The 17053-nt window shown below is 62.0% G+C and overlaps 1 protein-coding gene across 1 annotated transcript; it reads left to right on the forward strand.

Moving 5' to 3' along the window:
- Nucleotides 1-1113: 1113 nt before the first annotated feature.
- On the forward strand, nucleotides 1114-13143 carry MEX3D (mex-3 RNA binding family member D). Its single transcript, XM_074808644.1, has 2 exons — nucleotides 1114-1648; nucleotides 10845-13143. The coding sequence occupies exons 1-2, from the start codon at nucleotides 1129-1131 to the stop codon at nucleotides 12107-12109; spliced, it is 1785 nt and encodes a 594-aa protein (XP_074664745.1). The 5' UTR covers nucleotides 1114-1128; the 3' UTR covers nucleotides 12110-13143.
- The last annotated feature ends 3910 nt before the right edge of the window (nucleotides 13144-17053 follow it).

The following is a 17053-nucleotide window of genomic DNA, read 5'->3' on the forward strand; positions in this document are numbered from 1 at the left end:
GGCCCCCCGGGGGTGTGCGGAGCACAGGCTGAGAACCGCTGCGCTCGGGAATTGGTGAGTGGTGCCATCGCTGCCCCTGGCCTCTGCGGAGCAGCGGCCCAGGCCAAGGAGTGATTTGGAGGTAGTTGTTTTGCAGTGAACCAGCCGCCTTTGTGGGGGGAGAAACCATCCCAGCAAGGACCTGGGGGGTGGTGGGAGGCTGAGGGAGGCTTGGCAGGGCCGTCGGGGTCCCGGTGGTCTCGGGACATCCGAGCTGCTGCAGCTCCGATTGAAGCAGGAACAGCCGAGCGCTTCGCCGCTGGGTGGGATAAACGGCGACCAACCCTTGTGAAAGAGCTGAACAACCGAGGGAAAAAAGGGAGAAAGGACAAAGATTTTCTGTGTTTTCTTAACTTTTGTAACTCGGGAAGAAGGGAATATCCTATCCGTGTAGCTGTGCTGTAGCTCCATCCCCCCGAGTGCTCGATAAACTCTGTGGATCGGGGGGTGGGAACAGTCGCCTCCGGGGAGCCGCCGCCTCCTCGGCACCGCTTTGCTGCTCCGGTTTTGCTCCCGGCCGGACCCGGCTCCTCCGACCTGCGGAACTTGGCGGAGACGGGACCGCCGGGGGGGGGGGGAGGGATGCCGTGACCCACCGGGTAACGGCGGTCGGTAGCTGCCCCTCCTCCGCGCCCGCGCCCCCCCCCCCCCCGCAACTTCCTCGCTTTCGACTCCGGTTTTACGTTGTTTCCGCAAGCTCCGGCTTTACGGTGGAAAAGACGGGGCGCCGCTCCCCCGACGCCCTCCCCGCCCCGCCCCGAGTCTCGGCCCGTCCGGTGCCCCCCCCCCCCCCCCCCCCCCCCTTTAAACGCGGGCGGGGCGGGGCCGGCCGTGGCGAGAGGCGCGGGGCGGGGCCGATCGAGGCTCCGCCCCCTCCCTGCGGCGGGGCGGGGCCGGCGGGCGGCGCATGCGCGCGGGGCGGGGCGCGGCCCCATTGTCGGGGCGGGGCGGGGGCGGCGCGGCGCGGCGGGGGGCGCGCGCAGAGAGGCGGCGTGCGGCGGGCACCGGGCACCGCCACCGCCCCGGCCCGCTCCGGGCACCGCCACCGCCCCGGCCCGCTCCGCTCCCGGCCAGCCCCGCTCCGCCGCCATGCCCGGCTCCATCTACCAGCCCGAGGGCGGACAGCCCGCCCGCGGCCCGCCGCGCTGCCTGGCGCTGCTCAGCCCGCCGCCGCCCGCCGGGCAGGAGCCGCCGCCGCCGCCGGAGCCCGAGCGGGAGCGGGAGGGGCCGCCGCCGCCGCAGGACGAAGCCGCCGCCCTGAGGTTCGCCCTGGACCAGCTCTCGCTGCTGGGGCTGGAGGAGGCGGGCGAGCGCGGGCTGCGGGCGGCGGAGGCGGGCGGCGCGGGGCCGGAGGAGCCGGAGGCGGCGGCGGGAGGCGCGGGGCCGGGCGGCCTGCAGGCGCGGGAGCGCGGCGGCTGCTCCCCCCCGGCCGCCGGTGCCGCCTCCCCGCCGGCCGCCTTCGGTAACTTCGCCCCGCACCTGGCGCCGCCCGCCGCGCTGCTGGCCGAGCCGCTGGGCGCGCTGGGGAGCAGGAAGAAGAGCGTGAACATGACCGAGTGCGTGCCCGTGCCCAGCTCCGAGCACGTCGCCGAGATCGTGGGCCGGCAAGGTAACCCCCCGCCCCGCGCTGGGGGGGAGGACGGGGCCCCCGGGACACGGCGGGGACACCCCCCCGCCCCGCCACCCCCCACCTCTGTCCGCCCCCGAGCGCCCCGCGGCTTCCCCGGGGCTGCGGCGCCGCCTCCCGCGGGATGCGCCGGCCGCGGCCCGGCCCCGCTTTATTTGGGTCACTTTTGGGGCTTTGTCTCCGTGCCCGGCAGCGCGGAGGCGGAAACTTAACGGCGACAAATCCCGCGGCCCTGAAACTCCTCCCGCGGACGCGCCTTCGCCGAGGGTTTCAGGAGCGAGCTGCTGCTCTTTGTGCCTTTCCCCAACGCGCCGTCTGTAAATATTAATTAAACTATATAGGGCAGCGAAACGGCACGGGGGGGGATAAACGCCTCGTGCCCACGGAAAGTTCCCGGGAGCCACGCGGGTCCGTGGGAGCTGCCAGGACACGAAGTGCAGGCGAAAGCTTTGATTTTATTGTAGTTGAGTGCCTCTTTCCTCCCCCTCCCCTCCAGCTCGGTGTCTCAGACTTGGTGTGTAAATGATACTCGATATCTCGAATACTTCATTTATAAACGATAATTAATCCGCTCGTTTATTAGGTGGATGGAGCTCGGCAGCGGAGGGGCGCGAAGCCCCACTCGCACTCAGCTGTCACAAAAGGACGCCCGGGCACGCCTCAGCCCCAGCCCTCTCCCTGGGTGGGTGTGCCTGGCACGGGCTTTGTCTCAAGGAAATCGGAAATAGCCCTTAACCAAAGTTTCAACCTTTAGAAAAAAAAAAAAAATAAAGACCCCAGAGAGGAGGATTTCAGAAAAAAAAAAAAAATAAAAAGGAAGGGAGCTGCTGCCCGCAGGAATCCCGGCGGCGATGGGCAGTTCGGCTCGCGGGGAGCCTGATCTCCGGGGTGTTTTCACCACGCAGGGCTCTGGCACCCCGGCCCTGCCCTCGCTCCCGCGGCTCCCATCTCTCCCTGGCCAGGGGGCTGCGGGGTGAGGGGCCGGGGGGCATTTTTTTCCTGGGGGGAAGCGGGGAGCTGGGCAGCCTCATTGTTCTCTTTGTTAGCCAGAGCCATGCTGTGATGAGCGCGGTGACATCATGCTCTGCGCTTCCCATTGGCCTGCGCTGCCTCCCAGCCGGCCCCGCTTCCCGGCCTCCCAACTTTCCGCGCACCCCTCACCGGTCCCACCGCCCTGGCCGCAGGGTCCCCCCGGGCTGGTGAGCCCGGCCGGGGCGGCCGAGCGGCGCGGCAGAGCCCGCTACGTCGCCAGAGGAGAGGAGCGAGGAGCGGGGTGCCGCGCCCTGCTCGGGAGGATCCTGCTTCTTCCTGGGCTGGATGGGGACCTGGATTTGGTGGCCTCGCTGGCCGGGCTCTGCAGAACCTCCGGGATCTGGCAACTCGAAAGCAAACCCGTAACGGGGTCTGGCCGCCGCTGGGAAAGGCGCTGGCTCTGCGCGTGCAAGGAGGTTGGAGGGACGGCTGCTTTCGGGCCGGCGAGCTGTCGGTTGGCACCAGCGGCCGGGGTTGGGTGTTTGGGCTGTGGTGAAGCCCCAGTACCACCCCTCCAGCACCCCGATGAGTTAAATGCACCCGGGTACCTGTCCCAAACACCTCGTGCCGAGTTTGGGTGCTCACTAAGCTCCGCGGGCTCGTGGGGTTCCTGGAAAAGAGCTGCTAAAGGAATTATTTTACCAGCTTGAGGAGGGGTCTGAACGGGCACCGGGTCCTGCTGATGGGCTCGGAGGGGACCTGGGGCTGGTGATGGGCAGGAACAGCTCTCCCTAGGGGTTTTCCCCCATGTGTTTTCTGCCCCTCTCCTGGTTTCAACTTTTCTGCAGCTCCCGACCTGTTCAGAGGCCGTGCCGTGGCCCTGCTGTGTTGGGGTTTTGGCATGAAGTAGGGCTCAGCATTTGGCACCCCTGGTTTTTGCTGGCGGGGGGTGTGGTTGGGCAGCATCCGAAGGGACGGGGCTGTCAGCAGAGTGTCTTTGTGCTCTGGCAGCTCTCCTGTGCCCCCAGCAGCTGTTTCAAATCGGGGATGTGTGAGGCCGGTGCAGCCCGAGCAGGGTAATACCGGGGTCGTTCGCAGCTGCCCACCTCTCTGGGTCTCACACTGAGCTCCAAAATGAGCAGAACCTGTCTCGCTCGCCTCATCCTCCTGCCCCTGTGCTGGCTCCTGGGTCCTTCTGGTCCCCGGGTCCCCCGTGCGAGTCTCCCTTGGTCTTCGTTAGCCCCGTGGCAGTGGGGCTCTGGCTGCGCAGCAGCGTGGAGCCGAGCCTTGGGGTGCTCCGTCGGACCTGGCATCATTCCAGCAGCGAGATGTGCTGCTGGTGACGCTGCTGGGCTTGGTCAGACACCCTCAGCCTGTGTCCCTGTCACTCGTGTCTTTCCTGCGCTACCCAGCCCGGCCATGACCTGGGAATCGGGTGCTTGGGGTGCCACCGCGCCTGGAACGTAGGAGGGGCTGAAGACCTGGATATCAGGTGCCCTGGAAGGGTCTTGATTTGGGGCAGGGCTGGGTTTCTCTCCCGTTACACCGTGTGCTGAGGAGCAGCTCTCGGGGCGCATTGGGACTGGTCCTGCTGTCCCCAGAGCCCGGCAGCCCCGCTGCCGTCGGGGTGAGCAGGGATGTGGCTGGGAGGTCCCAGCAGCTGGGGCAGCGCTTACGTGTGCTGAGGTGGGACAGAGGCTGTCGGATGCGATTTTCTCCTCCTTTTTCTTTAATTTCTCTTCTTCAGATCCACTAATTTAACCCTTTGTAGAAGGGAGCAGCAGCAGCCCAGCAGGTAAATCTTTGTTGTGTAAAGCAAATCCTTGTTTTCTTGATGGAGCTGGAGAGGTGGTTGCCACGACCCCTCATCCGGATCGGCACCGACGATGGTGCGGAGCAGCGTCTGCCAGCCGGGATCTGCGGCTCTTCTCCTCCCTGCCCACACGGCTACCGAAAGGCAGCGTGGCCTGGCGGGATTACACGGCCGTGCCTCTGCCTGCAAGCCTGTTCATGACTCCTGCCGTGGGAGGGACCGTCTCCAAAAAGTGCTGTGGCCATTGACTGCAGCGGTGTGGGCTGATCCTGCTAGCCAGCAAAAAGAGAGGTGGTGATAACGGAAATCGCTGGGGAAAAGGGAGATGGGGCGGGCTGGGTGTTAAGAGTTGCCCTGGCTCTTGCATGTCGGCACCGTGCTGGTGTTGCTCCCTGGTGTCCTGGCTTTGGGGGTGCATTTCCAGCAAAGCCAAGGGGGTGACGAGCGGCCCAGTGCAGCAGAAAACCCCGGGCTCCGCTCCCCTCCTACGCCACGTGCCTCTCGTGGGACGGAGCCAGCCACAGCTCCTCTCCTGGGCTCTGCTTCCCCATCTGCGACGCGCAGGGACTGTTCGCAGCTTTGCAAAGGATTTGGGAAAGTTGCTGTTTATAGAAGACGCTGGGATGCTCGAAGGGGAGATCCAGGGAAGGATGAAATACAGCAGCTCTCCTCCCTGCCAGAGCGTGGCTGGTGTTTCGGTGCTTGGAGGATGCACGGGGAGGCCGCAGGTCTCCGTTTCCGGGCCAGCCCGAGCATCTGTAAACTTGCAGTGGATCGCTGGGGCTGCGATGGATCCTCTCGTATTTCTGAGCCCTGGGCTGCTGCTCTCTGCTGTCCTCTGCCCATCATGCCACGTCCTTTGAGGCTGGCCTGGCTGCCTCCTCCCACCTCTCTGGGTCGTAGCAGAGCCAGAAACTCCTGAAGTCAGTCGCACAGATTGATCTGATCGCTGAAGGATCTGCCTGCGCATCTTGGCTCTGGCACCGGCTTCCTCCTCTCTGGCCCGAGGCGAGGAGCCCAGCCTCCCTGCCTCGCTTTTCCCAGTGTCTGGAGAAGAAACAAAGGTGTGATGTGCCTGCCTCCCGCAGTGTGGTTGCAAGGATGAATTAATTACTGTTTGCAGGGAGGTGGGAAGAAGCTCTCAGCAAGAGGGGAGCTGAGATGCGATGGAGGTGCAACGTGTTCTCCTCCACGTCTGGCCCCAGTCCTGGCACATCCTGTGCCATTCGCCTGCAACGAGGGGAACTGGGAGCACCGTAATGCCGGGTCTGCGACCAGGAGATGCTGCAGAGCTGGGGAGGAGAGGAAGGGCAATGTCTGTCTGCAGCAGGTAGCAGGCTCCAGAGGGCTGGGTGCAAGGCATCAGCCGGCTCCCGGGCTGCGGAGGCTGTGATGAGCACAGTCCTTCTGGCTGGTGCCATCCAAGGCTCCTCCAGAAAAACTCCCTTCTTGGGTTTTCATAGCTCGAAGCTGGGCACTGCAAACACAGAGCTCCTTGGGCAAACGGAGGTGGCCGAGGGGATCAGCTGGCTTTGTCCTTATGTGGAGGAGGCCACCTTATGTCAAAGCAGGAGCTGGTCAGGCCATGCTGGGGATCAGCGAGTGGATGAGCTGTGCTGGGTCTCTTATCTCTTGCCTGGTACCAGCAGGAGCGCAGAGGATGGAGAGGCGCTTCCCAGCCTGCGCTGTACTGGTTTTCATGGGCTCTTGTGATAGTCACACCCCTGATCCGACTGGGGCTCCTGACAGAGGGTGAAGTCCTCTTTGGTGGTGCCCAGAGAGGGCATTTAGGGAGAGCAGCTGCCTTTCCTGAGGTGCCGCCTCCATCACTGCATCATCCTGGGGAGAATCCCCTGGGATTCTGTTTCTTGTCTGAAACGAGTGATTTCTCAGCCCGAGGGCAGGAGGGACGGGGCCAGCCAGAGCACTGCAGCTCCGTGGGGCAACTTTGCGGAGTGGAGTGTGCCAGGAGCCGCGTGGGGTGAGCAGAGAGCAGCTCGGAGCTGGGGAGGGTGGAAGAGAAGGGTGTGGAGTCTGGAGACAGGAGGGTTTGAGAGGAGCGTCCAGCTCACACCCCTCCGTCGGTGCTGCCCCTGCAGGCAGAGCTGGGCAGTGGCGCGAGGGGCTGCGACTCGGTGGGGTTGCGTGTGCTTGAGACCCCCAGAATGAGGGTGTTTGCTTGCAGCTGAGCATGGCCACAGGTTGTCATGAAGAGTTTGGGCCCACGGGGACTCGGAGCTCTGCCAAAGAGCCGTGATGTGGTGACTGAACTGCTCCAGGGCCCTGGTGAAACCTGTTGGGGCTGCAGCACACCTGGGGCTGCGACCCCTCCGTCCCCCCACTGGTTTTGGGGGTGTTTTCTTTTGGATCTGAAAAGTGCTTTTAAAGGCACCTTGTTTATAGACTTGTGGCGAAGTCTGGCACCTTGTTTTCCTCCTCTCCCATCATGAATGCTGCATGCTGGCCCTTGGCGAGGTAAAACACGGGAATGCCAACGGCTGCTCCTTGGTTGAGGTGAGGTGCTCGATCCGGCGATGCTGGGGTGAGGCCGTGCCTGCGGTGGGGGTCACCGGCGATGCCGGGCGGCCCCTGGTCCTCTCCACGGCCCCATCCCTTCGGGGTTGTGCTGCACCGACGAGAGGATGCCGCCATCCAGGATGGCATTTCCAGTGTGCTTGGGTGGGGGCTTGTGGAGACTCATCTCAAATATCTCCCGCTGGTGTGGATCGTTCCCCCTGTTGTAGGCTGCTGGTTAAACCACCTCTGTCGTGTGGTGCGAGTACCTGTGGCTCCTGGGGGACTTTGGGGGGCTTGGCTGTCAGCATCTCCCCAAGCGTGGGCAGGAGCAGCTTGGCTCAGCCCCGTCTCTGGGGTGCAGATGTGATGGAGGACAGGGGTTGGTCGTACTGCTGTGAGGTTGTGTCTCTTCCCCAGTTCCTGGTGTTGCAGACCTGTAGCTCGGGGTGCTGTGTGGGTTTAAACACTTTACTGAATCCCAGCCCGGGGAGGGTGCCCACCCTTCCCAGTCAGGGCTTTCAGGACCTGTTGCTTGGGAGTCCCAGCAGCCGAGGGGTGACTTAGGTGGAGTTTGGGACTGGGGGCAGTGGCAGGACAGGTTGGTCCCTGGGTGAGGCTGTGGTGCTGTCCTGGCTCTGCTCCCACCTCGTCCCCGACGAGCCCGTCCGGGAGCACTCACCGGTGTGTCGCAATGCTGGAGGCTCCTCACACGGTTCCTGGTGCAGATGCCAGCACGTGGCCTTGGGCAAGAGGCTTCCCCAGCTGATGCCTTTATTTCTGCAGTGTTTCCCTGCAGGCAGGCAGGGAGGCGAGCTGGCACCCCCGCTGCCCCAGACCTCCCACCATCCTCTTTTACACCAGGATTGGAAAAACCAGCTCCAACCCGTGGTGCATTTTGCTGTGCCACGGGTGGCCCCGGCACAGCGCGGGCGTGGTGGCCCCAGCAGTGTCCGGCAGCCACGGACTGTGCGTTTTTCCTGCCCTGCTTGTCTGAGGAGGGTGGAGCTGGCCAGGTCAGGCACCCCTTTGATTTTTAACCCAGGTTTCTGGCTTTGCCCCTAGGAAGGGCTCACAAGGAGCAGCCAGATAAACTCTTCCTCCATTTCGTGCTGCCGTAGCATCAGTTCGGGTGCAGCCGGCAGAGCGGGGCGAGGAAGAGCCTCGCTGTGCTGTGTCCCCTGCGGGACATGGCTCCCGAGCAGCTCCTGTTTGCAGCTCCTGGCAGCTGCCGATACTTTTGGATCTTGAAATTGCCACTTCTTGCTGCAAAGGGTGAATCTGGGACCTTGGGTGTGAGGCTGGTGTCGGCAGGAGGCCCTGGCAGAGTCCCGTGGTGGCTGCCAGCCCAGCTGCCCTTGCCCACTGCCACCGTGCTCATCCTGATTTGCTAAGCCGCAGAGCAGGGGGAGAGCTTATAGCAGGTACCAGAATAAATCAGGGAGAGGGATGTGGGAGTTGTAGGCACCTTGCCCTGGACAGCCTCGCAGAAGCTAATACATGCTTAAGAAACTTCACCATTGATGGTTGCTGGTTCTGCCCTGCTCCAGTGACCAGGCCGTTGCTTTCCCCACCATATGCCCCCAGCCATAAATACACCTTCCAGTTGTTGTCCTAAATTAGGAAAAGCCTGGACAAACCCTTCTCCACCCTCATTCCTCCTCCACGTGTCCCCCGCAGCCGCTCAGTGGCTTCCCTGGCTCTGGGTAGTGGGGCAGCTTTGTGCCGTCCCCAGCCCTGCCTCTGCCTGACTGAGCCCAGCCGGTTGCACCAGGGGTTGAACTGGGGCTTGTGCCACTGCCCCAAGCTGGGAGTGAGGCCCTGGGGCAATGCAAGGTGGGAGGAACATTTGTTTGATTGCAAGAAGTGCTTGGAGATGGCCTTCAAATGCTTTCGATCTGGCTTGTACGAAATCCAGGATTTCCCCGCTTAGGAGGGAGATCTCAGCAGGTCTCCTGCCTCCCCAGCTCTGTCTGGCTGCTCATCTGCCTGCTCCCCTCCCCGATTCCCCTCCAACCTGCCTGTCGCCGTGCTGGGACCTTTGCAGGCAGCAGGTAGGGCGTGTGGAAAGCTGCCAGCACCCCAAGGCAGCCTGGAGCTGGGCAGGGCTGTGCTGGCTGGTGCGGGCTGCTTTAGAGGTTTTTTTGGAGGAAGTGTCCGGAGAACCAGTATCATCACTCGTCGGCTCCCTGAATGCGGCTGTCAGAGGGGTTAGTGCTGCCAAAAAGCTGGGTTGTGACACCCAGGACGGCTGCTGCTCACTTCTTTGGACAGTTTTTTACTACTTGTTATCCGTGATGCTTAATGCCCTGGTGAAAGTACCACGTTCAGGTCTCCAGGAATAGCGTGGCCCCGTTAGGGCTCTGCTCTCCAGCTGTTAGCGAGCGCGGGCTGACGCGGCTGCTTGGGACAGACCTGCCTGAGCGTCCTGTGCCACACCACCCCCGGCCGAGTCCCTGCCCTTCCCTTCCTCAGGGAGCATCTGGGAAGAGGAGGAGGAGGAGTGCCCCGAGCGAGCCCTTTGTGGAGGAGCCAGCCGGGTGCTTGTGGCTGCCTTGGCTGTGCCTGCGAGGAGTCGAGCTCTCTCTGCCGGTGTGCGGCTGTTTATCGACGTGGATCTGCAGCAGCAGAGTTCGGAGTGGACAGGGATGGTCTCGGGGCTCCGATGGGTCAGAATCCGTCCCTGTGGGCTCCCAGCTTTGCTTTCGGTGCGCTGCGAAGCTCAGGGGTTTGCGTGGGAGGTGGGAGACAGGGTCACTCGCCCTCGTGTGCCGGGAGCGGAGGGCGGCCAGCCGGGCTGAGCTCCCGGTGCGGCGCGCCTGGCTCATGTGAATTTAATTAAGTGCGTGCACTGGAGCGCGGGCAGAGCGGATGCACTCAGCAGGGCTGGGGTTGCAGGGAGCGGTGCTGTGCTTGCGGCCGGAGGCAGCTCCTCGGCGAGAGCAGCAGCAACCCGTCCCGGAGGAGAGCAGGAGCCGTTCGCTGGACGGGCGCTGCAGGGACTCGCAGCCGGAGCCCAGCTCGCCCATGGCAGGCAAGGGGCAGGGACTTGCCCGGGGTTGTGCGAGGCAAAGGCAGAGCTGGCAGCAAAGCCCCAGTCTCCTGCGTCCCAGCCTGGGCTCTGCCTGCTGAATCATGTTCCTCGTGCGGGGGAAGCAGGTCTTTCCAGAATGGGGAGAGCCGGTGCCCTGCGAGCACCCCTGCCCCAGCCGGTGAGGGCGCAGCCTCTGCCCTGGGGTTTCCTCCCTCAGGGCAGGGCGAGGGAGGTGGGGGGTGCCAGTGCCACCCAGCCACAGGGACCCCCAGCTCCCCTGTCCCTCGCTGTTGCTGTTGGGGTGCAGCCGGGGCTGTTTCTCGGGTTTAGCTGCTGCCTGAGAGGTGTCGACAAACCTGCAGGATCCAAACAAGCCTTTTCCTTCCCTTCCATTTTCAGTGTCTTTTTTTTAACCTCGCACCTCCTTAAACACCTTTTGAGTAAACTTGGCTTCCCATTCCCTCGGTGGCCCAGAAAGTGCCCCCACGGCTGCCTGCCCTGGCCCCACTCTGCCCACGTGTTGTCCCAGCCCTCGGGAGCCAGGCTGCATCCCACGGGTCCTCAGTCCCCGCTGCAGCACGAAGAAGGTGGTGGCAGAGGGTCAGGCTGGTGCCAGGAGCCTGGAATGTCTTGGACGAGCCGGTGCAGCCCCCCAGCACCAAGCTGTGAGCTCCTGGCTGCCTTTGGGGTGCAAGGGACCTGTCTCTCTAAGGGTGTCTGTGCTGTAGGTGCAGACCCAAAGGGACCTGTTGGTCCTGCATCTTCCCATCGTGGGTGGGCAGGGGGTCCCCGTGAGGTCTCAGCTTTGACGTGTCATTTTTTTTCCCCTTCTCCTTGCTCTGCAGGCTGCAAAATCAAAGCCCTACGTGCCAAGACCAACACGTACATCAAGACACCAGTCAGGGGCGAGGAGCCCGTTTTCATCGTGACTGGGAGGAAGGAGGACGTGGAGATGGCGAAAAGGGAGATCCTCTCGGCTGCCGAGCACTTCTCCATGATCCGGGCGACACGCAACAAAGTGAACGGGCTGACGGGAGCCATGCAGGGGCCCCCCAACCTGCCGGGGCAGACCACCATCCAGGTGAGGGTCCCGTACCGCGTGGTGGGGCTGGTGGTGGGCCCCAAGGGAGCCACCATCAAGCGGATCCAGCAGCAGACGCACACCTACATCGTGACACCCAGCCGGGACAAGGAGCCCGTCTTTGAGGTGACGGGCATGCCCGAGAACGTGGACCGGGCCCGGGAGGAGATCGAGGCCCACATCACCATGCGGACAGGCTCCTTCATCGACGTCAATGCCGACAACGACTTCCACTCCAACGGCACCGACGTCTGCCTCGACCTGCAGGGCAGCACGGCCAGCCTGTGGGCCAAGGCCCCCCACCCTGCCCGCCGCCCCTCGGCCGCCCTCCGCAACGACAGCCTCAGCTCCCTGGGCAGCACCTCCACCGAGTCCTACTACAGCGGGCGGGTGGCGGACGCCAGCCCCACCAGCCCCTACAGCACCAGCAGCGGCTTCACCTTCAGCGAGCCCCCGGCCCCGCTGGGCTCGGAGGAGTGCGACTTCGGCTTCGACTTCTTGGCCCTCGACCTCACGACGCCCACCACCATCTGGTCGCCCTTCGAGCGCTCAGGCAACCCCTTGCAAGCCTTCAGCAGCTGCTCCTCCATCAACGGCTCGCAGAGACGCAACAGCGGCACGGCCACGCCGCGCCACTCGCCCACCCTCCCCGAGAGCGGCGGCGTGGCCCTGGACCACCCCTTAGCGCGCCGCATCCAGAGCGACCCCGTCAGCACCTTGTCCTGGCTGCCCACCCAAGGCTCGCTGTCCTCCTTCTCCAACAGCACCGGCTACTCCTCCTCCTCCTCCCTGCCCGGCAGCATCTCGGCCGCCTCGGGCTCGCCCACCGACTCCAGCAGCTCCGACGGGCACCGCAAGAGCTCCCGCGAGTGCATGGTGTGTTTCGAGAGCGAGGTGATCGCCGCCTTGGTGCCCTGCGGCCACAACCTCTTCTGCATGGAGTGTGCCATGCGCATCTGTGGCAAAGCCGAGCCCGAGTGTCCCGCTTGCCACACGCCCGCCACGCAAGCCATCCACATCTTCTCCTAGCCGGGTCCGGCTCGCCAGGGCAGCCAGCCCTCCCCTCCACCCCAACACAGCTTTTTAAGGACTTAAACTGTTTAAATCAACATTTTTATTTAATAACGGATCCGATGGGCGCACGGGGTGGGGGGGGGAAGGAGAGGCTGCTGCTTGCTGGCTGGAGAGGCGGAGAGGGCAGGACGGTGGGGCGGGAGGGTGGCCGAAATACAGGGGGTCGGGAGGGGTGGGGAAGAAGGGGTCGAAGACAACGAGGAAGAGGGGTGTGAAACTGCAGAGAGGAGGAAACTCTGATGTTTACAGAATAGCTTTAACTCTTCACCCGGCTGTGGCAGCTGGGAGGAGGAAGCCCAGCTGTTCTTCAACAGTCCTTCCCAAATAACAGTATTCAGTTTGCAAAGTTAAATAAACAGAAAGAAAAGGTCCGGTTGCACTTTTTATTTTAGGACACGCAAGGGTTGTCTTTTATTTTTTTAAAATCATTCTATTATTATTATAATTTTTTGTTGTCGTTTTTTTTGTATGTAGTTATTTTTTTGGATGATTCTTGATGGTTCTATAAATATATATATATATTTTTTTTTTTTTTTTGTAACACAGGTCTATCTTCTGTTTTGCCAATGTGAAAACTGCCCAAAAACGTGTGACGAGAAGTTGGGGGTCGCGGTTGGAGGGGCCGGTCTGGGTGGGAGAGCTCGCGGGACAGAGGGGGCACTGTTAACACGCCATGTCGCAAAACCCAGACAGATTTCTATCTCCTTTTTATTTTGTGGTTGGTTTTTTTTTTTTAGTTTTATTTTTTTATTTTTTACCTCTTTATGTATATGTAGGGAATTTATAGGAAAATATGTACTTTATTGAATAAATTTTAAAAACTAAAATATATTTTATTTTAAAAAGAAAATAACGGACCTTTAACCTTACATGGCTAAAGTACTGATTATATATTTGCTGAGCTGACTTGACGGTTATGAAAATTGTATCAAGAGTTTTATTTTTTGACTTCAAAGCCTTCTTAATAAAGACTTTTTACTATATATGAATTCATGTGCTACTTACGGTGTCTCACTGCCTGCAGCCTCTTGGCAGCCGTTCCAGCGTCCTCGGGACCGGCCGCCCTGCTCTGGGTTTGGGTTGTTTGTCTGCGGGTCCGTTTGTCTGCTGGTGGCTGAGCCGTGACTCCCTGGGGCAGGCGGGGTGCAATGCGGGATGGGGTGATGGGGAAAACGCACCCCTCGAGCACCCCGGGGCCTCGCTGCTTCTCTGGGTGCTCTGAGCTGGCATCAGGCGACCGCGGCACAGTTTGTCACCGCGTCTCGTCGTGCCGGAGCTGCTGCGCACTCCGCTGTCACCGCTCTCCCCGGCTGAGCTGGGGCTTTCGAGGTGGCTGTTGGAAAGTGCCATCGACCCCTTTGTTCCCCAAAGTAACTGCCGAGAGGCTGCCTGGGCACCTGTTTTGTCCCCATCTGAAAGCTCAGCTCCTAACAGAGCTCCACTCTGTGTCCATGGGCTGCAGAGGGCGTGAACCCGCCTGCGTGATTTGTTAATGAGCCACATACCACTGAAAACCTTTGGGCATTTAGGGATTCATTACTTTTTTAATCAGAAAATGTGTGTTCCCTGTTGCAAAATGTGCTCACCTTTTGGGGGGGCGGGGTGGTGAGGAAGGGTGACATTTTCAGGGCCCTGCTTGCCATGTTGCACTGACGGGCACAGGTTTACCAAAGCTGGCACCTTTGGGGTGGATTTGGCATCCCTGGAGCGGCGCCGGCTCTGGGGCCAAGGCTCGGCAAAGCCAGCTGGGAAAAAAGCAGGTGCCAGCTGGGGTGCTCAAGGCAGGAGCAGGAACCGATGGGGACATCTGCCTCCTCCTGTGGTAGATTTGTCCCTGTCCAGGCCGGGTGACCCTGCTGTGGGTCTCACCTCCCTGTCCCCACGGGTGCTCCTGCTCCTGGCAAGGCGGTGCTGCTCGCCAGCCCCCACCTCTTGCCCTGCTTGGGCATCCCCTTGTCACTCTGTCCCCAGCTGCACCCACCAGCAGCCACCTCCGCGTGGTAGCCAGTCACCCAGGCTTTGTCCTGGCCTTGCAGGGCTGGCTGGGCCACCGCAGGTGTGGAGGGACAGTGGGGACCCGCAGGCAGCAGCACCCATGGGCAGTTGGGAGCCACAGGCAACACGGATCTACAGACAGTAGCCCCCATGGGGAGTGACACCTACAGACTGTAAGGACCCGCAGGCAGCAGCACCCATGGGCAGTGAGGACCAGAGACAGTGGCACCCACAGACAGCAGCACCCATGGGCCACGGCACCCGCAGACGGCTCTCAGTACCCTGCTGGTGCCGTGGCCACAGGTTTTCATCATTACCGGAGTTTCTCTGTAACGAGGGGAGCGGGGGCCTGTGCCACGGGGCTGTGGTGGAATGTGGGTGCTTGGAGTGCCCTGGATGGGGGACCTGGGGTGCACGTGATCAGGGCCCAGAGTGGGTCCAGGGTGCCCTGGATGAGGGCAGTTTTGGGGTGTTCTAGATAGGAGGGGTCTTTGGGTGCCCTCGATGGGCTCTTGGGGTGTCCCAGGTAGGGGGGCAGTTTGGGATGTCCTGGGAAGGGAGGGGGGTCCCAGATAAGTCTTCTAAGGATGTCCCAAGCGTGGTCTTGGGGTGCCCCTTATGGGGATTCTTGAGGTGTCCAAAATGGGGGTCTCAAAGTGCTTGGGGTCCTGAGCTGGGAGGGATCTTGGGGTGTGGCAGCAGGTGGGGGGAACCCACACAGCACCCCCCCCTCAGGAGCTGCTCTGGCCCAAGGAGGGGCTGTTGGGTGGAACGGGAGGCGGAGTGGGGCGGGGACCCCTAACCCCCATCCCCCTCCAATTAGCAGCAATTAGCAGCCATAAAGGGACTGGGGGCAGAGAGGATGGAAGTACGGGCTGCAGTGTGGGGGGTGCCATGGCCACGGGGGACTTGTACGTGCAGGTGAGGGGGCCTGGGGGATCCCACCCCGGGGTGCTGCAGAGGGAGCTGGAAGGGCTTCTTCCCCCTGCGGCTGAGGGGGGTGCGGTGGCTGGGGGGGCCCTGCCCATGGGCCTGGGGTGCTTGTTGCAGACCTGCAGGGTCTTGTCCCTCCCCTGGGGGCTCAGCACCTGGGGAAGCTGCAGGTGCTGTGGCCTGTGTGTCACCTCCCTGCTGGCACCCGGCTTGGTGGCACGTTGAAGGGTGCCTGGTGGCCCATCAGCCCACCCAGCGTCTGACACCCAGGGACCCATGGCCTGGCAAGTGCAGCATCTCGCAGGGGTGCTCATGACAAGCGAGAACAAGGGTTTGGTGCTGCCTGGCCACCATCCGTCCTGCTTCTTGCCCAACTGGCCTGGCTGCCTTTATCCCCTTGATCCTGGCCCACATCCTCCTCCCTCCACCCTGGTTCAGCTCTGCCTGTCGAGGACACTTCTGCTGTGAGCAGGCGGCAGGACAGGCTCTTGCTTTTGTTGCTGTGTATCAAAAATGATCGCTACAGCTGTAGGGCAGACCCTAAAAGTGGTCTTTTCTCCCTGGGTGTACATCAGCTGTGGGGCTGGAGGGTACCGGTGTCTCTGCAGAGGTCAGAGTGCAGCAGCTGTCACTGCAGTGTGACTGAGGTGCCAGCCTGGGCAAAACAAGGAGGGTTTCTGTGTTTAAGCCATCGTGGGTTGCCTCGTCCCAAATTGCCAGCCAGGCTGGGACCCGAGCAGCTGTGTGACTGACCCAGCCAAGTGCCCCGTGGAGCCCTGAGGTGACCGTCCAGCTTGTGCCCACGCGAGCGTCACCCGGGCGCTCCCTCAGAGGAGAGCTGGGGAGCGGCCGAGGGGCGAGCCGGGCCGGCTAGCAGGGATGCTCTTTTGTCCAGCCGGGATTTCAGACTAGAATCTGTTAGTGCCTTGCCGGGAAGCTGTACATCGTGCAATTTTCGCTCCCCCCAGCGGCAACTGCTCATAAAAGATAATGGCTTCCTGCCGCTCTGCTGAGCGGCCCCTGCAACCTGATCCCCTTCCTGCCCTCTTTATTTCAACTGCAAAGTCAGACCTTCAGTCTTCTGGTGACTCTCTTGGACGTGAACCCAAAGTTCAGGCCCTTCCTTCCCCCTCCCCAGATTTCCAGCCTATTCAGGGCTTGTTTGACCAACTTTAATGATGCATTACCACATGTGCTTTGCACACTGCAGACCTGGAAACATTTGCTGCCAGCCAACTTCCCTGGATTTGCAAAATCAGCAAAACCCGGATGGTTTTTCAGGCTCTGGCTTCTAGCAAGAGGCTGGCCCCAGCCTGCTGGGGTGGGACCGTGATGTGTTAGAGCCCTGTCGCTGCTCGGCACTAGCTCGCAGAGTTTGTGGAAATGGATACACGCTCGCATCTCAGCCTGAGAGCAAAGCTGCAACCGTTAGATTCCCCCTGCATTTTTAAGCTTGTGATATGGCCTCATCTCTGCCTGCTCAGAGCAGCAGGAGGAAGCAGCCCCTGCTCCCCACAGTCTGGCAGAAGCTGCCGAGACGGTGTCTGACAGCTCAGCACAGCGCGGGGCTGCGGGCACCCGCACCAGGAGCGGGGGGCCAGCAGGAGCTGCAGTTCCCTGGCCTGGGAGCGTGGGTCACCCTGTGCCGGGTTGGGCAGGGTACTCGCCCTCTTGTCAGTTGAGAGGGTGCCTGCAGCAGGGTTTGGAGGGGTTTTGGCCTAGTTTTTACCTCTCTACCCCGGTGTTGTGCTGCTTCACTTGTGCTGAGCGTGGGCTCCTGCTCCCTGCAGGGTGGCTCCAAAGAGGCTTTTTCCAGGAGTGAGGGAGGTGTTAATGCTCTGGGTGCAGAGGGAAGTCAGGGCTCACCAGGCTGCAGAACTCCCACTTCATCAGCACCCACTGTCTGCAGAGGGAAACCGAGGCTGGCAGGGGCCAGAGGCAGGGAACACCGGTCCCATGGGGGCTGGCTGG

The sequence above is a fragment of the Strix aluco genome, chromosome 29 (genome assembly GCF_031877795.1).
Source record: "Strix aluco isolate bStrAlu1 chromosome 29, bStrAlu1.hap1, whole genome shotgun sequence".
In the NCBI taxonomy this organism is placed as follows: Eukaryota; Metazoa; Chordata; class Aves; order Strigiformes; family Strigidae; genus Strix; species Strix aluco.